Source organism: Polypterus senegalus, chromosome 11 (genome assembly GCF_016835505.1).
Source record: "Polypterus senegalus isolate Bchr_013 chromosome 11, ASM1683550v1, whole genome shotgun sequence".
Lineage (NCBI taxonomy): Eukaryota > Metazoa > Chordata > Cladistia > Polypteriformes > Polypteridae > Polypterus > Polypterus senegalus.
In genome coordinates, this window is record NC_053164.1 from 140997843 (window position 1) to 141024336 (window position 26494).

Here is a 26494-nt window from a genome sequence, read left to right on the forward strand (position 1 = left end):
GATTGCAGGAAAAGGAATAAAAACAACAGTAAGTGTAATATAAACGATAAAACACAGGTAGAAGAGGAAATTACAAATAAGGATACATGTTTTTCAAAAAATAAAATTCAATGGCTTCTCTTAGGATGAATAGCCAAGAAAAAAAACTACACTTTATTTTAGTAGATGAATACAGTGTTGCTACTTTTAATGTAAATTATAAAACACAGAAACCAAGCAGCTGAAAAGCAATGTACAGAAAACAATAAAGAAAAGAATATATAAGGCACAGGGCGGCACGGTGGCACAGTGGGTAGCACTGCTGCCTCGCAGTTAGAAGACCCGGGTTCGCTTTCCGGGTCCTCCCTGCGTGGAGTTTGCATGTTCTCCCCATGTCTGCGTGGGTTTCCTCCGGGTGCTCCAGCTTCCTCCCACAGTCCAGAGACATGCAGGTTAGATGCATTGGCGATCCTAAATTGTCCCTAGTGTGTGCTTGGTGTGTGGGTGCCCGGGATTTGTTCCTGCCAAGCGCCCTGTGCTGGCAGGTATTGGCTCCAGCAGACCCCTGTGATATAGCAGGTTGGATGACGACTGACTGACTATATAAGGCTCCATGGAAGTGACCTCTAGAAATTAAAAAAAGTTAAAAGGATTTTAAAGTGGAGTTTAGTAATTAAATATCTTAACACTTGAAGTCAAAATATAAATAGTTTTAATGAACAACAGGTTAAATACTACGAGTCTTGCACAAATGGTGTTGGATCTTCTTATAGGGTTTAGGCCAGTTCTCTTATTTTTTCTTCCATCTTTAAGCCTTAATTCTTTCAAAAGTAAAGCATGTTGATGCCTGAAACTTGACAGAAATCTAAATGTGTGATAGGATGCCAGCCTTATCACTACTTTATCCTAATCATACACAATCTGTTTTCACAACTGTACAATTCCTCATTCAAAACTAATTAAGCAGGACTGAGAATAACCGAGTACCAGAAAAGCCCCTGAAGTATGTTTGCAGTTCCATGCATTTTTTTTAATGAAACGTTTTCAGACGTTTTACTAAGAAGTGTTATGTGCAATGCTGAAGTACTTTTTTTGTTTTCAATTCAGCAGAAAACTAAGGATTTTAGAAAAATTAAAAACAGCAAAAACAAAACACTTTTTGATGTGTTAACCTTTAAGGTATAATGTCATACAGAACATTTTTTAGAAAGAAAAAAAAAATACTAATTCTGTATCACCAGTGTTATTTCTCTCAAATCATGTTTGACATGCTGCTGTGCTATTTGTACTTGGTTGATGTGTGTGTGTATAAAAGTGCCAAAACCGTACTGCCGTGCCATCAGTCCAAAACACAATACTGATATTAGCTAACCATTTCTATCTGCTTAATCAGGTGGTGACTTATTCACAAAGATTTATGAGAAATGCAGGAAGAAAATATGTATATATTTTCTGTGACATTATCCTTGTTCAGTAATTTGAAAACAAATTATTCCATGTGTGGATTACAGACCAGTTTTAATAAGACTGTAAAGAGTCTGAACAATTACTTATTTTAGAGTGAATATATATATACAGTAGCATGAGTTGTTTTAAAAATGTAAAAAGGTGCACATTAATGAATAAAGAGGTGGAAGTCTATTTAAATCACAAGAAATTTACAAATAAAATGCTTCAAATAATTCTCATACTAAAAATATGTATAACACAACTGTCAAAAAAAACTTTCATTTGGACTATGTACTGTACCAAGCCAGACCTTTAAAGATTTTGCCAGTGTTACGCTACATATTCTCCTAGGATTTTATGAAATACAAACATGTTTCTTAATTAATTCAGGTGCTTAAAAATATGAATATAGTATTCAGAGTCACAGTGCTGTGTTCAGTTGCTTAATATGTACTCATTTACCTACAAAAATCTAACAACTGGGTAACAAGCTATCACAGAACTCTCCACTAGGTGGCGACAAAGGCAAAAAATGACTCAAGAAATCATGGAGGAGAGAAAGAAAGCAAGCAAGCAAGGCAGGCACCAGATATCCTCTTTGCAGGAAATTTCAGTCCTTCTTGGCATTCTGAGGCAAGGTTACTAGACAAGAGTGTAGATGCTCTATCACGTGAGGCCTATGCAATATAACATATAAATTGCAAACAAGTTCAGATTTACTAAAATAAATACTTTATGGTCATTTTTTTATTCCTCCCTTTGCACATTTGCTGGTTGCATGCAATTTGCAATGCTCAGATTGTTCTCACTGACTTAATTTAGTTTTTTAATACACTAAAGTAATTTTAACTAATTGATTTTAGTTTGTTAAGACACAAAGGCAAAATGCAATATTAGTAGTATGAAGCATTTTCAGAATGTAAGAATATTTAAATGTGTTATTAAATGTAAGCATATTGAAAGGTGTTATTATCAGGTTATATGCACATACCTACTTGGAGTGCTTTGCCCAATAAAGTATTTCAGATAACCCCTGCAAAAGAAATTCATCGATGTAATACTAAAAGATGATAATGTAACACATAATTCAATATAACAGAAGGGAAACTCATGAATATATTCCAATTAATGCTCCTCTAAGGACTTTATGATGCAGAACTCATCACATAAAGCATGAAGAGCATAGTAATAGAAGCATGAGTTGTAGTAAAAGATGAAGATGCAATGGATGGAAAATAAATATTTGCATTTTGCAATGTGACGAGAGGTTGATTACTTATGACTGCAAGGGCACAATTGAAAGCATCTCCCACGATTTTGAATTTTTTTTGTTTATGAATTAAGTTAGTCATGTGATTTTTTTTTTGGTCTAATGCATGGCCATGGAAAAGTAAGGGTTTATGTATTATGATGTGATAGAAATGACAGTACAGGCAAATTTCTTGACAAAGTTAGAGGTCTACCTGGCACACTTATGCTTGAGTCTGTAACACAATGAGAATGGCGGTTAAAACATGAGAAAGCAATGATTTGCTAGCCATTTAAATTAAAACACAGACCTAATTTACATTATCCGAGACAAAACAGTTTAACAAAACAAGTCCTATAGGGGATTTCGGAACTGCGTAGATTGGCAGCTTTTTTGTTGTGACTTCACCTAAGAGTCCTTCTTATATATTATACCTGCACCTAAACCATGTCCGATAAGTAAAACTTGATTCTGCAACTGAAACTGAACTTAGTGTTATCTGGACATGTTATTAAAAATGTATAAAACTGACAGCCTATCAGACCAGCCAATTGTACAGTTTTACTTAATTTAAAATAATTATAGATATAATATATAATAAATAACCTCACATTTAAAGGTACACAGTAACAGCTGTATAGTACCATGTCAGAATCCATGTACTATTCTTCTATTTCTGTATTTAGGTGGATACAGGGCAGCTTACAATATTCTATGAATCTAATATTCAACTGTACATTTGTTTTCGGTATTGTTGACATTATTACGGTCACGAATCTATGGGAGACATTCAAGTTAAGAATTTCATTGGTGGGACTGATCCATCCATCGGCTTCACTGAACTAGTTGAGGAGCTTCTCTCTTCCTACCAACCACTTGTGTGCAACAGGCCTTTAAAAATCCATTATCTACACTCCCATTTGGACCACAACACCCAGCGAACAGAGGAGAGGTCTCTGATAAACAAACACGAGGAAAGGTAGTACTAGGACATTGCTCAAATGCAGAGACATTATAGTGGAAAATGGAGCAAGTGTAAATAACTTTTTTTTTTTTTTAAATTGCACTTGGTCACTGGATAGTAACTATCTAAAAGAGTGGGTCTACATCCCCCAATTTTAAGCCTCCCGTTCAAAATTTGAGAAAGCAATTCTGTTGAACACTATTTTTAAAACCATCAGATCTATACAGTACACATAATATTCAGTGAGAGCAAAAACTCAGGCCAGTGTAATCCTAAGATTAAATTTCTAACAAAAATAAATTTCACATTTCCCTTATCTAAAATTATCCCTGCTTTTGCTGTAGTAATATAGCCCAGCAATACAGAGTTTTGAAGATTTGCATAATAAAAAAAATATATACATGAGCATGACAGTGTAGAATTATTATTATTAAGGATAAGGGAAACTAGCAACATTAACAGGAATGTTAGCAAGTGGTAAGGCAAAGCACACTAAATTGGAGTAATGTAGAGATAGAGGGAAGGGGAAGAGGGGAAAAAAAACAAACAAAAAACACACACCACTTGGCACTCTGCAAAAATATACCAAGAGAACACAACCAAATGTCAAAAAATGCAAATATGACAGTTATAATTACCATAGACTTTTATGGAATTCCAGACAATTGCTGGGAGGGAAGAAAAAAAAAATTGCTTGCCGATTGCGATTGTATGGCCAGCTAAGAAGATGACAGTAGGGGGGGCATTTGGAATTACTCAGATATAGGAGTCAGATCTTCAATGTCTGGCCAATTTTATTTTAAAGATGTTTTTGCCAATTTTTTAAAACTTGTACAAAACAGGAAAGATTACCTACCGCCCAGAATGGGCTTCAATTGTTCTGTAGATACTGTACATGCAGACACAGCAGTCAACCTGGGTGCAATGCAAAATTCACAGCGAAGCTGTTGCTGCATGCCTGTTCCTCTAAGCAGTGCTCAATAATTCAGTGAAAAAATGTACACTTTATTAAAAGCAATTCCACTGGGTGCTCCGGTTTCCTCCCACTGTCAAAAGATGCAGGTTAGGTGCATTGGCAATTCTAAAATTGTCCCTGGCATGTGCCCTGTGGTGGGCTGGCACCCTGCCCTAGGTTTGTTCCTGCTTTGTACCCTGTGTTGACTAGGATTTGCTCCAGCAGAAGCCCCCCCCCAATGACCCTGTGTTAGAATATTGCGGCTTGGATAATGGATGGACATTCTCTAAATTCAAATGACCCCCCAACCCAACCCCATGCAACAATCACAAGGCACTTCCACTTCTTCCTGCATGCAGAGGAATGATGGCTCCTGCACAGCAAGGCTGTTGAAGCAGAGATGTGAAGTGATGAGATTAAGTTTCCTTTTTATGAATTGATTTGTTCGTTCTGCAAGACATGCATTATAGAAGTGTCACACATTCAAGTGGTTGGCTAGCATTAGTCACTATTAGGTTCCATTCTGTCAGGACTGTCTCTTACATGAAAACAAGCATACAAAATTTCTTGGCCACCACTAAAAAATAAAGGTGTAACATTATTTTTGGGTAGAGTACCCCGTTATACCATTTCATTAGGTGAAAGTGTTCTTGGATAAGGAATCATTAGAATCAACAAACTAGGGAGTTTGAGAACACGTTTTGGATACAAGTAGTATAAGAATCTCCCCAGTCGAAGATTTCACCTAGGAGGTTTAACAGAGAAATGGGATAACAACTGAACATCCAGGTGTAAGGCTACCTTTGAAAGAATAAACTTGTTCAAATATTCCCAGATAAATATAACAGAGACTAGCTTCCACCAAGTGAATATTAAATGGACTTTTATTGGTAAATGTTAAACCAAGAGACAAAGCAAAACATCAAGTATGACATTCAGCACTGGGTATTTGGCCTTGCAAATCACACATCCTTGAGGTCCTTCTGGATGTTCCAAAGGGTCTCCGCACTCTTCCTCAGCTTGGCCACTTCATCATCAGCCAATGTGACATTGATAACACTAGCCACTCCACAATTATTGAGAACACAAGGCAGGCTCAGGAATACTTCTTCATTAATTCCATACATGTTCTATTAAAAAAAAAACAAACACAAACACACACACACACCTTTTAACAAGTTGTGCATGGAAAGAAAACAAATTTCCAGCAGACTAATTCCTTCACCACCCATATAATACTACATATTTACCTGCAGGAATATGCAATTTTACAGGAGTATGCCCACATTTAAACTTTTACATAAAATTGTTGCAAGAGGGAAGTTGTGGCTTTTACAGATGCTCTTTAAATATATAAATCCATGCACACAAAACTAGTCTGAAAATACATTAAAATGACCAAAAAAAGAAGGAGAAAAAAAAAAAAACCCACCACACACACGACTTGCTGCTGGTGTCTAAAGAGCCCCAGTAATTTTTCTGCTTAATGTATTTGACAAACTGTTTGTCCTATGGTTTGTTAAATTCCACAATCAACTCAAGTTCTCACACACACTCACACATATACATATAAAATCTCAACACAGAGCTGTGACACTGAATATGAATAACTAATTAGATAACTAGATCTCATTGGAATGCTCTGAACCTCAGATTTCCAATGGTAATAAGCCTTTCAACTTGTGGCGTGACTGGGATCTGACCTTTGATTTAAAAAACAAACACTCACTCAGCTGAGACACACTGCTCAAAACAACAACATGGAAACAATTTGAAGGGGGGAAAAAAATCCTTGGGCATGTATATTTAAAAAAAAAAAAAAATATCCATTGTTTTTGACCAATTAGTGGGTATATTGCAATGTATGCAACCAACTTTGAAATACTGTGGTGTCTCACCAGCAGGACACCTCATGCATAAGTGGCTACGAGGCTTTTTAGCATCCTAGACACTCATCCAGTCGTCAGGCAAAACCAAAAGTTGAGCACATGCATTTCACATATAAAACATTTTGTGCAAGTTAAAATAAACTTTATAGGAAAACTAACAAAAAAAAAAAAAAAAAAAAGTTGCTTTAAAAATGGTATTCAAAAATGAGGGAAAAAAAAAAAAAATAATCCACACACTCCAACCATTCCATTTAGCAGAAAGAAAACAGTACCTTGACCATAGTTGATACGGGGTGAACTCTCCCAAGGTTCTTTACCAGGGACTCAATAATGTCAGCAACACTTAACCCTATTGCCCAGTTGGTATATCCTTTCAGTTCAATTATTTTATAAGCACTGAAAAATAAGATTGGACAAAAGTTATGTCAGTTTAAACTAAAAAAAAAAAATAAAAAATAAAGTATAAAGCTTAATTCACACAGGTTTTACGAGCTGGTTCTCCATACTTTAAGGGAGCTTTTTTTTTTTTTAAATTAAATTTAATGGCTTCTTCAGTAATGTTACAAAGTGATGGCCAGAGTGTTAACACTTTATCATCATACACAAGGGGTCAAAGACTGTGTGTTGCATTATTCAACTTCAAAGCAGCTGAAGGCACCGACTTGCAACGTAACACAGTATTTTCCTGTTTATCCATCAGGTCAAAATTGAACATTTACGATTCAAAAGCAATTCAGTAGATCACTTGAAAAGAAAGGACTACCTGTCAACCACTTGTTTGTGGACATCCTTCCAGTTTTCCTGGTCTTTGTCAGTGCCAACATTTGGGTTCAGACTCTTCAGGCATACACCTGCCACATTAGCACCACTCCACACAGGCACTAAAAGTACACAAAAACACAATATATACACCACACATAAAAAGCTTAAAAATTACTATCAAAAGAAAGCACTTTTGATCTGCACCACCAGGAATATTTTAGCTTTTTTGGCAGACCCTGCAATAATCACATTTATCTGGAGGTATTGCATAGAGTGAAATTCTGTCAAAGAACACTGCCCCAATAAACCCTCCTGCAAGGTTAGCCTTTACACCCTGCTCTTCAATGCAGTCTCTCATACCGAGTACAAAACTCAAGTCCAGTCTACTAGGTATTTAATATCTCTATATCTCCATCTAACACACATTTTCCATTATCAGGTTATCCTTCCTAGACCTCAATAAAAAGGACAATGTGATTCAGCAATAAGGATACTGGGGTCTTAATGTCCATGGATGCAGAAATTTATACATTTTACCTATTTTGCAGTACCGTACCTTTGCTGGGTACATTTGGGGTCATTATAATGTATGGAACACATTGAGATTACTTGCTTAAATTTATAAATTTGTCACACCTTCAACAGGGCAGAACATTACCTTCACCAACTATGGCAGCATTCCAAGGGGAATAAACAATTGATCTCCTTTTTGTCAGTTCCGTCATTCCAGCTCCAACAGGCTTTAAAATTTAAATATTGTTCCTTGTTTTGTCAGTGTCATTCATGTAGTATGCATTAATCCAAAGGCAACCACGACAGATCATGAAAATCTTGGAATGCATTTCTATGCCAGATTCTAATTAGAATTTGGCTTTTACCCTCCACCTGATTTGAAGTTCCTACCTCCTATTAACCCTGGCCTCCTTCAATTTGATCTCCCACATTGTATCCCTATCCTGCCTTTTACTTCTTTTAAAGAACACAAGCACACCTTGATTCTGTGGGATTAGGCATTTGAAGACGAACTACATGCAATAGGATGACCAGACTCAAGTTCTGTATTCCATTCCCCTGGTTTTACCTTAAAGCCAAGGCCTGTGCTTCCATTTCTTTTTCCTTATCTCCCCAAACCTTTCTGCTCCACATGCAGCTTTGCATAAAAATGCCCCCTGTAATGTCCCCATTAACCTCAAAACAAACACATTATAGACGGCTTGCATCTCACTCACCAAAAAGGTATTACGCCATGGTTTTAGTCAGTGACCCCTACATGCCATCTCTGCTGTGCCCAGGCCAGGTACTTTGATATGTTTAGTACTGCCATCTGCCTCTTTCAAATGGACGCTCAAAGCCATTAAGTAGCCATTTCTTTTTTCATCCTGTATCTGTCTCCTTCTGGACCTCTCAGCAAATACTGATACTACAGCAGCATGCTTTTCCTCCCAAGCACCACTTTAGCTGCTCACTGAAAACTGCAGGATGGATCCCCCACCAGTAACCCCCCTCAAAAACCTGCTTCTTAAGCTCTCTGGTATGCAGATTAATAGGTCATCAAGGTGAAACGTTAATATGCTGGTTACTGCAGGCGAGCAGGTTTGCCAGGGATTAACAAAGCAGGTTTCTCCAGCCTTTTATGACATGGTGGTACATCTGTTCTTTCTTCCGAGAAGGATTCCTCCTTATTTTTCATTTGACATTCCCGACAGGACTAAACAGTCGGGGTTCTGGGGACGACTGGTTTGTAATTACTGTACCTTGTATTATTTTTAAAACACTTCATATTTCACCTTGAGAACTCGTTTTGGAAAATATGCTCGTGTCAAATCGGACGACTGCTACACTCACCAAAAAAAGCAGGGACCATTTCCTTTAATGACACTTACGTGACTGGGTACTGAAGGAAAAACAATTTTAGCAAGTGGAATCCCCATCATTTATCCATTATGCAGGTCCTCAGTGACACAACTGTGAAAGGACCTTCATTGCCATATTTTGTACATTTCTCAAACAGATCGGTCTGCCTGCGCCCCTGACCTATCTAGTATCTGTGGACTCTGCTTACATAGCCATGTACTTTTTATCTAGGCGGAATGTGGTTTGGGGTTGTCCCAAAGTAAAATATAGGGACATCCCTGAAAAAGATGGCATCTGGATGGGTTCAGATGTTGCTTTAAAATTTGTACATACCGTTCAGCATTAGTAGTTTCCTCACAACTGAGCAAGTCACCCATGCCACAGCACACCACCAAACCAAACCAAAACAGACCCCGATAACAGCTTGAGATGTTCCTTTTCTTTGGCCTAGATAGCACAACTACTTTAGAAGCAGACTCATTGGATCACACAACAGGATTTCACTGCACTACTATCTATTTCATATGAAACCATGCCCAGAGAAGTTGGCGATGTATAGCTTCTGCTTTGCCTAGTAAATCCTTAACTTGCATCTGTGAATGGTGTCAACTGAAATTTTTAAAGTTTCCATAGTCCAAATTTGAATATCCACTAAAGATGCAGAACAGTCTAATACCATGAAATTCAAGATCACACTCATTCAGAAATGGTTTCTTTCCTTGTCCCTTACACTCAAAGATTGGGCCATAGTTTGTATCAAGTAAATTGTGAACTGTAGAGGGTGAAGTCACTACTGATCTGTCTTTGAGGAAAACTGTTCTCATACTGCTATAGTATTGATCAATGCATCTGCTGGCAAACTGATGAGCTTCAAACCATCCTTACTCCTGAAGGACTAGGCCTTTTTCTCCAAAACTAAATTATAACAGGGTTGCATCACCTGCTAATCACCACCTTAAAAAAAAAAAAAAAAAAAAGGTGCCACATTTAGTCCCAAAACACCCCAACCCAACTTTTTGGAACATGCTGCAGGTATCAATTTCAGAAATAGCATACATTACATCTTCAAAAACACAATGTAGTTGATGTAAAATACCATGTCTTTGTATTCAAACAAAAAACTTTAACCAAGTTTACTTCATTCCTTTTTGTTTTTATTTGCAATTTCCATACTGACCCACTTTTTTTTTTTTTTTTTTTAATTGACATAAATCAAGATCCAGCCATTTTACTCCTCCAAATAAAAAAATAAAAATATAAATACATAAAAAATTGCCTACCACTAGAATCCCCATGCTCTCCTAGAATCCATCCATGAAAGCTTGATGCATGAATGCCGAGCTTTTCTGCCATCATGTAACGGAAGCGGGCAGAATCGAGATTGCAACCACTTCCTATGACACGGTGCTTTGGCAGGCCACTGAGCTTCCAGGTTATATAGGTTAGGATATCAACTGCCAGAGGAGGACAGTAGTTTAAATTAAGCAAAATAAAATCGTCACTCACATTACACATCCGTAAATTCTATCAATGTTATTACTGTTCATAGCTCAATCCAGGTAACCCACTTTCTACAGGAAATCGTAGAACTCAACCACACTTAAAACAGTAAATTGCCATTCGCCAAAGATGGTTGGGGAAACATACGCAACATTTTTCTACTTTTACTGCACTTACCCATTACACCATAAGGAAAAATACCCCCCTCCAAATTTATCTAGTCTAGATGGATTATACCTGGATTAGACACCACAATGATGACACAGTTTGGACTGTATTTAACAATCTGAGGGATTATATGCTTGAAGATGTTAACATTGCGCTGCACCAAGTTAAGGCGACTCTCCCCTTCCTGTTGACGGGCACCAGCAGTCACAACCACAATACGAGAGTTTGCAGTCACTGAATAATCTTTAAAAAAAAAAAAAATTAAATAATAATTATTATATTGAATTGAAGTACACAGTTCAGACTTTAGTAGTAAATGTGTTGAGTATTACCTTTGTTTGCAACAATTTTGCGGGTTTTAAGAAAGACACTGCCATGGAGAAGATCCATCATTTCTCCTTCAAGCTTGTCCTCAAGGACATCAACAAGTGCCAGCTCATCTGCATAGTTCTAACACAGAATAACAAAAACTGCAGACTTAAGTTTTCAGAAGTTGATTCCTCAATTTGCAGTACACTTAAGGTTGGCTTTTAAAATAAAACACTGACTCCAATTTACTACTCAAACCAATGAAAACCATGTTCAAGGAAAAGTCACAGATGTGACTTTTAAGTGACAAAACCCAAAATGAAGGATGGGTACCTGACCAAAGGAAGTTCTAATAGAGACGTTCCTTCTTGAGGAATCGCAAAACAGATTGACCACTTAAGGGCAGGACCAAGAAAGACTAAAGAATCTAGTATTCAGCATTTTTTGGGCTGCACAGCATTACCAAATGCCCATGAGGTTTCTAAATATGCAGCTAAGTGACCATAGTGCAGACTTTCCAGGGCACTGGTAGTCACTACTACATGTTGTAACCTGGTGTCACAATAGTCAGAAATTTTGCTTACAGCCCTGGCAAAGAACTAATTAAATTTGTACCCAAAGGCCGAATTTAGTCTTTTGTTAGAAAAGGCGGAATAAAAACGCACTTGCAAGTAACGGGAGTATGCCTTTGTTGAACATAAGGGATTACCAAGCAAGGACCATCCTGCCTAAAAGAATAAACCCACCCAAACAAGCTAACCAAGCAGGAGTTGACATGTATTAGGGCAAAGCCATTAGGCCAAAAGAACTGCATGTAGACCTTAAGGACAGGATTGTGTTAAGGCACAGATCTGGGAAAAGCAAAACACTACAGCAAAGATCATAGTGACCTCTACAATTCTTTAATGGAAAGTGTGAAACAACCACAACTCTTCTTAGAGCTAGCTACCTAGACTAACTAGGCAAATCACTGGAGAAGGGCCTTGGTAGGAGAAGTGACCAAAACCTCAATGGGAACCCTAACAGAATCCTACAAAATTTTCAGAGATGGGAGGAAATGATAAAAGGGTAACCATCATTGCAACACTCCACAGATCTAGACTTTATAACAGACACTTCAAAGACTTGGAATTTGCAAAAAGGCACCTGAAGGATTCTCAGAGCTTCAGAAACAAGATTTGCTGGTTTGATGACCATCTTAGCGTCATGTATGGAGGAAAAAAAGACACTGCTTACCACCTGTGTCAATACCATTCCAAATATTAAAACGGTGGTTTTTCAGCAGTAATGACAAAGACTAGAAAGGGATGAAAGAAAGCTGAACAAGGCAAAGTACAAGTATATCCTTATTGAAAACCTGCTTTAAAAAAAGTACTGTGGACTTCAAACTGGGCCAAAGATTTAACTTTTGACAGGATGATGACCCCCCCCCCTAAGCACAAAGCAAAGAAGTGGCTTGGGGTCAACTAGGTTCATGTTCTACAGTTCTAAAGTCAGAGCCTACAGTAGACATAAACCCAATTTATCATCACTGGCAAGACCCAAATTCAGAAAGGCCGGGCTTGTTGTGGTAAACTCAGTAAGTCAGTAGGCGTTAAATCATTGTCAAAGCGCTTCACCCAAGTACCGAGTGAGGGGTCTGAATACTTGTCAGTTTGATATTTCAGCTTTATTTTTTGTAAAATTCTGTTTGTGCATGTGGGAAAGGAGGCAGTTGGGTAAATTTAACAAATTTTATCCTTTTGCTCAAATCATTTAAAGTGAATAGTTTGATAACGTGGACCGACACGGACTCTTGAACACTAGTCTTACAGACCACTATGAAGGGTCTTCACCTCAAAAATGTGGAGATCTTCTATACAATTGGCTGCATAACAGGACTAAAGACTGAGTGGACCACCCTATAACTAGTCTTGCCGGGCCACACAATATTCAGATTTTTTGTACATTTAGCTCAAAACTGGCTGGCAACAATCAGACAGCTCACCAAGTGTCATTTTTAAACCAATCCAATGCCTAATGAAAGCAAAACTCAAAGTGGGGGAGATGATTTTAAACTGCAGACAACAATGGTGCTCTCATTAACTTAGCCCAAAAGAGAGCAAGCTGCACATGTTAGAAATAACCTGTCAAGAGAAAATGACACAAGGTTGAATTACAGAAAAATGTCTGAAAATATGAATTGCAAAATATGCATTTCATATAAACAATGTGCTCCATCCTGTCCGAAGTTTAAAAGAACTGCTGTCAAGTTGATGACCAAGAGCTACAGGAGATGCATATTTCATTACTCAAACACATTCAAATCAGAAGTGTCACTAATGACACCAGCAGAAGCATGACAAGGCTGCAGAGAAAAATATCAAAGCAGACAGAACTTCTGCAAAGCTTGGAGCCAAGTAGCTGCAGTATTCTGTGTGCAAGTGTCCTCTGCTGCAGCATTCATTACAATGTACAAATTTAAAAATTAACCTGAACTACTGAATGGATAACAGCAGTTTTAGCTTTTTACCCCTGCCCCCATCCATGGTTTAAAGTGCACCATCTGGAGTTACGGGGAGTTGGGAGTTGTGCAGGTGTTTTAGGAAGAAACTCTAGGGTTGAAGACTTTGCAGAGGTGAATTTCGCCACTATTTACTATAAAAAAATTTTTTTAACAAGTCACCGTGAAACTACCCCAGAAATATAACCAGCAAACAATTACATATAGCAAACCTAATGCAATGTTTCTCTCCCTCTCCAAATGGGAATGAGAGAGAGAGACTTCTAAATAACCCAATTTCAATCAAAATTACCCCCACCCCACCAAGTTAGGCCTTTGTCCAATACGTCAGGGCCAGCAGCTCATTAACATGGTCAGAGGCTGGTGAGAACATCCAGGTACGATAGAGTATTAAGAGTAAAGACTAATGACAAGAACACAGTGAAAGAGCAAACTCTCTTGACACTTCTGTCTTCTAGGTGATAAAAGACTTAAAATTTTCAAAGCTAAATACCGTTTGGTTTTAAAAAAAAAAAAGATTCCCCTTTGAAATTTAAGATACAGGAACTGCGATTTAAGGCAACATTGTGTCAGACAAAAATCCGCAACAACTGACTTACCCCTGAGAGAATGCTAAACGCACATGCCATCCCAACCTGTCCAACTCCAACAACTGTGACCTTGTTTCTCGGCTGCTCTGGTGCACAGTCAGCCACGGTGGAGATGAGCTTCTCGTGTACACTAGCCATTTCTTCACTAAAATAAAAAGTTCACAATTAAAATGTACATGCACTGTGACAAGAGATGCACCCCCCAACCCAACATTTTCTTCAGTGCCATATTCTTCTCATTTGTACTTATTCCCCTTCATAATGAGCAGTGCAGACACTGGTGCTAGGGAGATGGCTATTAGAAATTAAGCATGGTAATTTTACATTTAAAAAAAAAAAAAAAAAAATGTTCCACTTATTACAGGGCTCGTTTACATCCTACAAACAGAGAAGTCAAGAATAGTCAGTACTCATGACCGAGAGTTAAGCATATTATAAATTGGTTACGATTTAGACTTGTACAACAACTGTTAAATGAAAGACAAAAATAAATAAATAAATAAATCCACCCATACTATAAGGATAACCTCAAGCACTACGTATTTTCACCATGCAAATTTACCTGACTGGCAGTTTTTGTGCAACTTCCCATGTATTTAAAACTATAAAAATTACAGCTCCAATACTCCAAGATTAAGTGTTACCTTACCAAGGTAGTTAATCCTTCAAAGATAAATACTGCTGGCACATATGAACCTTTACTGTGGGGTAGGGCAAGAATCTTGCTCAGCACATCTGCATTTATGTTTGTCATCTAGGACTAACGAAATGCCAAAGCAATCCTTAAAATTGATCCCAAGGCTGTCCTAATTAAGTCTGCATGTTAATACAGAAGGAAGTCACATTAAGTGCTTAAAAAACAATGAGCTGGTGTTAGTAAGAGCACCAATTCTAAGTCAATCATGTAAGGAGTTTTCAAAAAAAATAAAAAAGGGTTTTTATAGCACACTTCATACTGAACAAAAGTACTTTTTGGAAGGAAAAAAAAAGGCTTCCTCATCATTACAGTACGTTAGTGTAGAGGATTAAACTTGAAACCTTTTTGTCTCTGTTCCAACTCCTTGGTAACAATATGCTTTGAACTTTGAGCAGGCAATCTAGCAGGAGCTTACTTGCTAGAACTAGATCAGAGACAAGGCTGTGAGCCAGAAAGGCTCCAAGCAGTTAAGTTAGAAACAACTACAGTTGTGGTCCTGAATGATAAAATATGCTGCAAGAGAAAGCTGGTCATTGGACAAGGTCATGGCTGTCCCTTATACAAATGCTTTCAAGTCGAATAGAACAGGGCTATCCACTACACATTTCCGGGGTGGGGTGCCTTGAAACACACTTTTGAAATGTCAATTAAAAGTGAAAGGCCCAAAGCAACAAAGATTTACATGACACAAGATTGTATACATCTTTTACACTTATTCAGCATACCTTTACTTTATTATTCATCCATTTCATAATTATTCCTAACCCAAGAATAGATTTTAAAACTGTACACTACACAAAAAAAAAACCAAACAAGATTAAAGAGAGAGATAGAGATCTATCTATATCTATATATATATAAAAATATATATATATATATATAATGGAACAAGCAAAGGCTGGTCTCAGTTTCTGACAATTTCCAACTCTGAAAGGGCCATGGTCTTGATAATGTGGAACGTGGAACACACCCAAAGTATCTACAGCATTGCATCACAGCAAGGCTAAAGATTCCTGCTGGATTTAATATTGCTACACAAGTCCAGGATCTGGTTCTTGGCTCATAGGATTTTCCCCATTTACAAAAACTCTTACAAAGGCGTGCCCAACCTTGCTTCCACACCTGAATTGTAACACCTGCAGATCGGCTGTTGACTAAAGAAACTTAGTGCGACTTAATAGTAAGCAGGCAGAGAAGGCACTGGCTCCAAGACCAAAGTCTCCCTTATTGGTTCCAAATGCAACTGGGATAGCCTCCAGCTTCCCATAACTTTAAATTCAGAAAAGGTTAATGCAAGGTCACAGGGAACTCTATGCACTGCTTTCAAAACTACGTGTTCAACTAGCCACACACATGCAGGCCTAAGGAATGTGAGAACGCAGGTATGGGGAAGAACACACAAATGACAAATCACACACTTAGTGAATGGCCATGCCCACTACCAAAATAAAAATATACAGAAAAATTTGCAAAACTGCACATGAGATTTGACGATCGGGTCATTCAGCTATGTAGTTTGACATTGAAGAGTAATGTAATTTTGTTTTGATAAAGGCATGTTTTAGATTTGTAGTGAACCACTTTCTAGATGTTAAACTGCTTTATCAAGTGCACCAGGCCAGCTGAAGTAGAAGCTGGGCATCTGGTCTTTCTAGTCATTAGATATTTAATCTTGAAAACCTTCTTTAAATTAAAACTAGGTAAAATACTGCATCTTCTTCCCACAAATCCCAATCTTTTACACAGCAAGCCACGTTTGCATAATAACAGGGCTGTATCACAGTGAATCCTGGGCCCTGTATTTGTACATTAAGAGCAGCAATCCAATCCTTAGCCACAAGCCAAATTCACTTTAAAGTGGGAATGCCCACTTTGTGTACACCGCTGGGTGCGATTAAAAATATGGATTAGTTAATTTTAATTTCTTGTCAAATAAACAGAAGTTCTTAGAAAGGATGGAGTTAAACTGCCATTTGGCTGTGGACTAATTTGCTCCTAGCCTGGGCAATATGTTTTCTTAGCCAGATTACCTACAAGGCTTAAGTAAGTGATTCATGAGTAAGCAGCTGTAAAGAAGTCTGGGGTAACATGAAGAATTATTGAATTTTAAGTAGAGTTTGATGGAAAGCTTTGATTCGGAGAATTTACAGTTTGCTGCAGTGAAAACGTTAAGCAAAAATACTGTGCTAAAATTCTATTCAATTAGTCTTCTCTTTTGCATAAATGAGTCATTAAATTATCATGAAATGTGTTTTAAGACCAAAAAGTTGAATCCTTGATGAGGTGATAAAATGACTTGTACACATTTAAACATTTATAGAACTAAACCTTAAGTGAAATTATGTTTGACCAGGAAGTAGCCGTTTTAAATTCCAAGTGTGCAAGCTCTCATATTTGCTGGCGGCGTTTGAGGCGTCTTGGAAGTTAAAAAGTTGGGGTCAAATTTTGGGAGGGCTGGGTTTACCCTGTCGTATCCACAAGGTATTAGTTATGCTGATCGCGGATGAAAAACGCATGTTTCACTCCGTCGGTATCTATATCTGCTACTGGGGCAAGATAGGATGCATCTTTAAAATCTGATGGAATCACTTTGCGTTTCATTTCGATGCAAGAATCGTCACGATTTGGCAACTTGCACAATTGTCTCTCCCTGCGACCTTGAAGTTATGGGCATGCGCGCTCCAATAATGTCTCCTTGCAAAATTCCGATTTTTATTTTTTGGCCCATAGCACCCAGTGATGCTTAAAATTTGAAGGTATTTTTTACATATCATACCAAGTCTTGCGCGATCCATCCCGTCCTTACTGTTAAGGACGACTTTTCTGGGGTGAGGGGGGTGGCAACATGCCAAAACTAATTTTTATGCTCACCAAATACTTTCGGGAAGGTCAAACTTGTATTTCCAAAAAAAAAAAAAAAAAAAAAATCACTCTGAAGACAGGGGAAGGGGTGTCAAGCAGTTGCTGAAAAAGTTTTGTTTTTTTTCCCCTCTCTCGAAACAAGAGTAAAAACCATCTCTACAAGCTTAAAGCAAGTCGATGGCACGAGGATGTTCATACGACACGGGATTTAGCTCAGATACATACGATTACTGCAGGCGATGCGGCTGCGAGTTGGGTCTTCTGAAAGATGCACAAACGGTCCTCTAGAACCCCGTCGAAATCCTTGAAGTGGCCTGCGCTGGTGACAACGCGAAGAACAGCGTTTCGCGAGAAGAGCGTGAGCAGGGACGGCTCCAAAAAAAAAAACACCCCACGAGGAAGTCTGGAGGCGGAGGTCTTGCGTAGGGTGGGGTTATGCTTTCTTCTACTAAAAAAAAAAAAACTGCTTTATCCGGAATGAACTGCGGCGCGGTACAGGAAACACCGGAGTTTTGTACTTGAATCGATATACGCATGTCCACGGAGTAGAGTAGCAATCCCCGTATCGACGGTGCGTGTGCAGTTCCCAAGAAGAAACTTTGTAATCATATTTATTCTCGCTTTCTAATTAGCCTGTCAGGGACAAAAGGAACAAAAACATTGCCTAATCGTAACCTTAATGGGATGGTGGCGCATCGCACAAACTCAAATATAAGTGCACACCTTCACTTTAAAATCCTTAACTCCAGAAGGGCCAGCATATATAGGTTTTAAGACTGTTGCGTAGTGTTAAGAAAGCCACTTTATATGAAGTACACAATAGCGCCATCCGCATCAGTCACCTCACTAGTATATTACTAGTCAGTCAATTTCCAACTTCCGGACCTACCAAGAGTAACAGAGCAAATAAAGTACCACAAGTACAAAGAGTAATGCGGAAGACTAAATTGCAAACAACAGACCTAGAAGAAAAGTTCAGTTTGGACGAGCTGTTCTTTCGTAAAAAACGTGGACGCATCCACTTTAGACGGTTAAATAACGAAAAGACCTCGCGATCTTACAGACGAGCGGGGACGCAGAAAGTGTATGCGCTCAGACACCGAGAGGACCTTTTCAGCTGTTATACTTAAAGCCTCACCAAAAAAAAAAAAATAAATAAAAATTGTAGGACCCTTATGCAGTTAAAACTACTCGAGACGAGTGTCAACGTCATTTCAAAAGGGCATTGCAATATTTCTGCTTTTATGAATCGGTTTTTCTTGGGGCAGGAAGACTTGAGTGGTATACTAAGCGTACTATAAGTGCAGTTAAGTGGAACACTGCCTAACCAGACTATTTGTAATACAAAAATTGGATAAAATTGTTGCATTTACAATCATTGTTAATTACACTAATGGATAGATATACAAATGCGCACTGGATAAAAGTGAGTTGAAAGAAAACTTACTCTCCACGTTTATACAGCTTTATTACATTGTACAAATTCCTATCGGATGATTTTCACAGAGAACAAACCAATCCAGACATGATGCTACACATTTTAGGCAGAGATCAACATGCTAATCTCATTGGATCAAGAAGCCTGCCATGTGTATATTTAGAGTCGGCAGCCAAAGCCAAGCTATTGTAGAGCTTTAAGTCAGCAACAGGTCATAAAGTGCTTATTGTTTCCACTTCCTGTAGCCAAAAGATTAAAGACCTGCTTTACACAGTACCCATCAATGAGAATGCCCTTGCATGTAAAATTACCATCAGTCATACATCATGTGCTACACCTCAATGTCAGCCCAATAAGTCATATGACAACCCTGGCTTTTACTATTTTAAGAATTGTCCTCTGAAATCATCCACAGCGATTTAAATTTACCACTTAGAAGTCAGTACATTAAAGGCATTTAGAAATGATCTAATTTTTTGAGGACTTGAAAAGTTAATAAAACAAGAAACACTAAACAAAAAAGGATGTACAACTGACATTTGTGTACATTTAATGCATTAAGTGCAAATTCTGTGGTTGCAGTGTTAACTCACATTAAAGTTAACTCACTTCTATTTTATAGAAGGACATTTTCGTGATTAACAGATGCAATTCACTTTTGAATCCCGTGGTTCTATTTTTTCAGAAAGAACAGTTCCAATTAATTCAAAAGTTAACACATTTTGCAATCAAATACCAGCTCACAGAATTAGAGGTTTTCTATCATCATGAGGGTCATTGTAGTAAGTGGTCAAAGCAAACAGTTAAAACAAGGAAGAAAGCAGACTAACCAGTCAATAGAGAGTCTGATCTAAATACTTCACATAGTCCCATAATCATTCAGTTCTAGGTCTGCAGTACAACCACATGTGCAATAAAAACCAAAACTGGTTAGTCTCAACATTCACTTAAATTAGACATATGCTAGCTATCATCTTGTCTATCCACAACCATTGTGTGAATGGCATTCCAGAGAAAACAGATTCTATCATCTCTAGTGCCCAAAATAGCCAGTACTAAAAATGACTATTGCACTCACTGCAGCTTCTTCCACTAATGAAGTACTAAATAGATAATTTTCTATTTCCTGCCAAAATATGGGAGATCTTCTCCAAGTAGAGAATTTACCGCATTCAGAACAGAGGCAATTCCTCAGACATTCTTACTACTGACTGGCTTTGGACCTACCATCGGATCACTATGCAACACCACTCATTTACATAGTACGTCAAGACTACAGCTGTCAGGAAACAACTACAAGGCCAATCAATGAACTGTGGTCAAGAGGTGGTAAAAATTGAAACATTCCCATTTCTGCCATATATGCTCACAGTATATAAGCATATCAACTTAATACAAGACTTTGTGGTTGTTTGCTTCTTACTGCATATATGCCCTGCTATACATGTGTGTAAGCACATTGATTTTTTTTTTTGAACTACTGATCTTTATAACCTGGATCCTCCCTTCATGGAATTTACATGTTCTCCCCAAGTTTGTGTGGGCCTCCTCCAGCTGCTTCGGTTTCCTCTCACAGTTCAAAGTCATGCAGGTTAGGTGAATTGGCTCAACCCTAAATTGGTCTAGTGTGTGTATTTGCCCTGTGATGGACTGGTGCCCTGTCCAGGGTTTGTTCTTGGGTTTGTTCTAGCAGACCCCTGCGACCCTGTTCAGAGAGAAGTGGGTTAGACACGGACTGATCTTTATAATGTTCAGGTAAGGTAATGCCAACTATGAAAGAAATTTTAAATAAAATGAATTGACTGTACTTGTTCCACGTGCAAACGGCACATTGTTTTCAATAAAAGTCTACAAATCACAGCTCCCAAGGAGGAAGAAAAACCCCAAGATTATTGTGGTGGCTGCTGGTTTTTAACAGGTTAATTTGCTCACCTGTTCCATGCAGTTGATTTCATGATGTTGAATGACTATTGGTATGCGAGAACAGTTTCACTGAGCTCTAATAAAGTCGCAATTGTTACAGGTGTTCATGAAGGAAGTCGAAACGCTGAAGCTACAGGACCTCCTGCACCAGAAGGTGCTTTATTGTCCAAACCAAGTATGTACAGAAACAAACTCACATTTGAAGACATGTTAATCATACTGCAAGTACTATACCCAGTATACCCAAGACCACCAAATGTGCACACAGTTCCTATACACAGACATGCAAAAATTTGCGAAGTAGCTCTAAGTCACCAACATTACACCAAGGAACGAAAATGTGCCATCACAAGCGCCTCTACTTCTACATTAGGGTACAAGAATAGGGTTGAGACACCACCTCAGTTATAAAAAAAAAAATGGTTCCAGAGCAGAGAAACTTTAATAACCAAAAGGTATGTCTAATCTGTATTTAAAAATTCTTCCTCTCCCTCCCAAGCACCATCTAATTTCCCACCAGACAGGACTCACTCACTCCATCTTCAATTCCAGAAAATGCGATCGGGTTATAGGTTCAATGTGAATGAAAAGCCAGAGCTCCCAACATTGGTAGTTCTAATATTTAACAAGAGAACATTCCCATGTACCAATTTCAACATCAATTACAGTTTACAAAGGTGATACTGTATAGAAGCATGTGTACACAGTGTTTTATAAATCACTACATTTCTGAAGTCTACACAGTTAAGGGCCCAGATCTTTACCAGTTACTGTATTCCTAGATCTTTTGAGTAATGAACAATCTTTGTCTATAATAAATTGATTTTATTTGCAAAATCAACCCCTCACTATGTGACCCGCTTCATGTTTGTGTGTATTATTATATATCTTTAAACCATGCACACACAGCAGGTGAATTAAGCATCAACTAAACCTCCAAAAAAAGTCATACTTAAAATTTTCCCACCAAATCAAAAGCTTTTAGATGACCTATCTAGTACATTAGCATTGGGGATCTGAACATTAGATACAAAAACAGATTACAAAACAGTTCAGAAACACAGCGTAGCACTTTAGGATATGGAAAGAAACAGGACAATTCAAAGATAGGCATGCTACATGTATTAAAAATTCAAAATTTGGCCCAGTGTGAGGGAGTCAGGTGTTGATTTGCATCCTCCTCAAGATGGTTTCAGTACGGACAGACTTAAGGTACCACTAGAGAAACTACCTCGCGAGGACACTGCAGCATGGTACTATGATCCTGTATGATTTTTCAACTGGAGCTGGTCAATGTGGTTCATTAAACTACTACCAAAAATTGCAGGGGCTAGCAATTAACGCTCTATGTGATGAAACTTTTGAAGCCTAAAACAAACCTGTTTATTCATCACTTCAAGGGGTCAGATATAGAGCTACTTTAAAAGCCTGTCGAATGATTCAGGACCACACCGACACTTCTCGTTTGACCAGGGCCACCATTAATACTAAATTACGACTGAAATTTAAACAATCACACTGGACATCATGCAACTACCGGAGGCAGACCGTGCGTAAAATCTGACGAGGTCCTGCAGTTTCCGGGTTTCAGATCAGCACATATTTTTCTAAAATCCGTACGGCAACGTACTGTTGGTTGTATTTAAAATTAGGTTACTGCAAGGCTTTATGGCAGGGATCCTCAATCACAGTCCTGGAGGGCCGCAGTGGCTGCAGGTTTTTGTTCTAACCCGGTTGCTTAATTAGAAAGCAATTCTTGCCAATAATTTAATGTCATGGCTTGTTAGTGCTTTAACTCTGCTATGTCAGGTAATTGTCATATCCTAGATTTTCTTCCCCTTTCTAAGGATATCATCCAAATGGTTTGAAGGCTAAAATGGATGAGTAATTCTCAGTCCTTCACTTTTTTCTCTTCACTTTCCTTCCAAGTATTTAATTAAACTCAATAGTGCATTATAAAAACACACAGGTGTAAATGGTAATAAGCTAAATGGAGAAATGCTGGCGTCTTTTGTCATTTGCATGTTATTGCTAATTAGGAGCAACGAAAAACTAAAAATACAGCTGTTTAAGACTAAAATAAGCAATAAGAGTTTAAAATCTTAACAAGCAAGGCGACTGAAGTGAAGCAGAAGTGTTACTTGAGAAGTAAGTGCTTCTTTTCAAGTAACTGGGTTGGATCAAAAACCTGCAGCCACTGCGGCCCTTCAGGACCGTGATTGAGGACCCCTGCTTTATGGAATTGCCAAGTTCTTCTGCCTAGTGTATTCGTTTCGAAGCCCCCCACTTTCAACACCATGCATGCTTTAATACAAAGGACTCGGGACTTTCAGTTAACGCCAAAATGTAACATTGTTTTGTAAAACTATTACTAACATCCCCCCCTTCTGAAGACCTCAATTACCCTTCTCCATGCTGTTCGCCTTCCTCCTTTTTAGAAAGATCGTCATACTTCACCATTTTGGATGGCGAAACCGAGAATCAAAAAGAAAAGAAAAAACGTTACGCGCAGTATCACCACAACAGCACACTAACAGCCATGCTTAGGACCCGTTAATAAGGCAATTAAATACGAAGGTGTGTCCTGTCGCACCTGACCATTGCTAATAAAGCGGTTTGCATGAGAACAATAATATTATTCGAGGGTGGCGTGGTGGCTGATAAATCAGTGTGGATGTCATCTGCAACTTTACAGCTTCGTGTTTCCACTTTTCCACTCGCAAATGTATGAACGTTTAGTTGATTGATGACTTCCATCTATAGCCCTACTGTTAACTCTGTGAATGCGTGCTTGGACATACGTTAACTAACTGGCAGTACAATCTAGGCTGGATTGGCTCCTGGTTTACGTCCAACGCAACCAACATGGGTACATCCGCTGCTTTACATCAAAATGAATATTCTGAAATACAATTCTGGGTCGGGTTCCAACTTCACCCCAACCTTGCTAAGGTTTAAAAATGGATAAAGGGATTCAAAACCTCAATAACTATTTAGTCATGTCTTATGTGTTTATATTTGAAAAAAAGTCAGATATAATTGCATATCTTTAAAATGCTTTTTAAAAATGATCACTTTCTTAAGTACACAAGTAGGGCTATGCGTAACTAGGCGACCTGTTCTTCCCGAACATATCGTGGCACTCAACGTATATTCATACTTGTCCGTACTGGGTGTTAGACGTTGCTAAGAAACGCGGAGGGGTTTGTCTTATCCGCAGTAGTTTGGTAGCTTGGCGGACGAATAGGGGCATCTTTACGATTGAATAGCAGATCATAAATAAAGATATAATCATCCGAAAGTGTAAAGAGGAGATTAAAAAGAAGTGCCTGTAGTATCTACCACGGCAAAACGAATGGGAGGCTAACTGCCGTATCTGTAGTGCTGATACTTAAGTGTCAGTAAATAAAGTCGATAGCCACACGGGAACCTCACGCTTACTGTACAGAACAAAACCCTGTTAAGGGAGACGACGAGTCCGCAAAGAGAGCGACTATTTTTTGAGCCCATGTAAAACAGTGATTAATGGTTTGGACATTTCACACGGTTAAGCACCAGTTTAGCTATAGTTCAAGGGAAAGCTTAATAGATTAAAAAGGGTTTGAGTATGAGAGGCTGCATCTGTGGCCATGACACATAGCAATATTTAATTTTTTTCAGTGCATTTACACACCACAGATAACCAGGATTATGTGAGTAGCCCGGTTAGGACAGAAACCTGGTTTCTTGGATATCATTAAAACTGTCAATTTTTGCAAACCGTTTACAATTAAAAAAGGACAAAAAAAAAAATAAAGTAGGGCTATATGTTTCTTTTTATAGAACAGAAGTGACACCACCCTGTTGCTGTTTGAAAGGTTAATTGAGAAGTTCAATAAAAAAATGAAGTTTAAATTGATTTAATCCATAGAAAATGAAAAGAAATATAAATGCATTGTATTAAATCTCTCTGGATATAGTAAGAGATTTGTGAGAAATAAACTCCTTCTACACTTACAGTACACAACTACACCTAGTCACCACAGGGGACACTAATTATAGATGGCTAAACATATCATGTAATACCTGTTTGTCACAACATTTTGTGACCTAAGGAGCATGCATCGACTTCTTTATCAAAATAAGTTTATAAAGTATATTTTAAGAGTGTTTTTGAATAAAAAAGTGTCTCTCATCAACTTGATTTGATTGAGAATTTGAATCATCCTTGCATTTTAAGTGTAATGTGAAGGTTGGTGCCTGGCTGGCTTGAGATTAGTGGCAGTTGTAACACTAGGATGTCACAGGTCAGAGGTAGATCCATAGGAAACTTCCAGGTAAGCGAGAGCCACATTGGCAGCAGGAGTGGTCCTGTACATACCAGTGTGGAAAGCAGTGGCAGCTAGAGGTAAGGTAAGCCCTGTACATGTGCAGTCTATGTATCAATCCATCTATATATGTATGTGTGTGATTGTATGTCACCTAGTAGTGAAAGTGTAGCAGGTTCAATTTCGCGGGTTCAACATATGTTTATAAGCCAAGTTAATTTACCTGCTTTCATGTTAAAAAGGTACTAAATGTAAGTAATGCTTGCTTGTGTGAAAAATGCATTTCATTGACTTGAAAGAATCATTACAAAAACAGCATTAAAAGTTAATAAATCAATTTTAGTTATACTGTATATTAGATACACTATACAAATTCCATCTCTAATATTAACAGTTAAACAAAATATATTCGGTTAGAAATGGAAAGAAAGAAAATTGTAAATTTATGCAGTATGTGTGTATATGTATACATTGATGAGCCACAATATTGAAAGCATCTCCCTAAAATTGTGTAGGTCCTATTTGTGCTCCCAAAGAAGCACTCACCTGTTGAGGCAAGACTCCACAAGATGTCCTGTGGTTTCTGGCAGATCCGTCCTTTAAATCCTGTAAGTTGTGAGGTGAGGCCATCCATGAATTGGACTTGTTTTTCCAGTACATCCCACAGATGCTTGATTGAACTGAGATCTGGGAAATCTGGAGGCCAAGTCAACATCTTGAATTCTTTCTCAAGGTTTCAGAGCCATTCCACAGCAAATTTTGCTGTGTGGCATGGTGCATTATCCTGCCGAATGCCATTGGTGAATACCATTGCCTGGGACGGAATGTACGTAGTCTGAAAAAATCTTTAGGTAGCTGGTATTTGTCAAAGTAACATCCACATAAATACTAAGACCAACTTTTTTCCAGCAGAACATTGCCCAGAGTATCACACTGCCTCCGCCAGGTTTGCTTTCTTCACATAGTGGTTCCTTTGACCATAGTATTAACCACTGCATACCAGGAACACCCCACATGACCTGGTGTTTTGGAGATGCTCTGATCTAGTCATCTAGAAATCACAATTTGGCCCTTGTCAAAGTTGTTCAGATCCTTA

The 26494-nt window shown here is 38.2% G+C and overlaps 1 protein-coding gene across 2 annotated transcripts; it reads right to left on the reverse strand.

The window, feature by feature from the left end:
* Window positions 1–5462: 5462 nt before the first annotated feature.
* ldhba (lactate dehydrogenase Ba) lies at window positions 5463–23644 on the reverse strand. Of its 2 annotated transcripts, none has more exons than XM_039769702.1 (8): window positions 23496–23644; window positions 14181–14316; window positions 11102–11219; window positions 10839–11012; window positions 10382–10555; window positions 7249–7366; window positions 6758–6881; window positions 5463–5726 (listed from the first exon to the last, which is right to left on the reverse strand). In XM_039769702.1, the coding sequence occupies exons 1-8, from the start codon at window positions 23549–23551 to the stop codon at window positions 5559–5561; spliced, it is 1068 nt and encodes a 355-aa protein (XP_039625636.1). In that variant the 5' UTR covers window positions 23552–23644; the 3' UTR covers window positions 5463–5558. The 2 variants fall into 2 exon arrangements, with proteins under 2 accessions (XP_039625636.1, XP_039625637.1); XM_039769703.1 differs by lacking the exon at window positions 23496–23644 and adding an exon at window positions 17956–18125.
* Between the last annotated feature and the right edge of the window lie 2850 nt (window positions 23645–26494).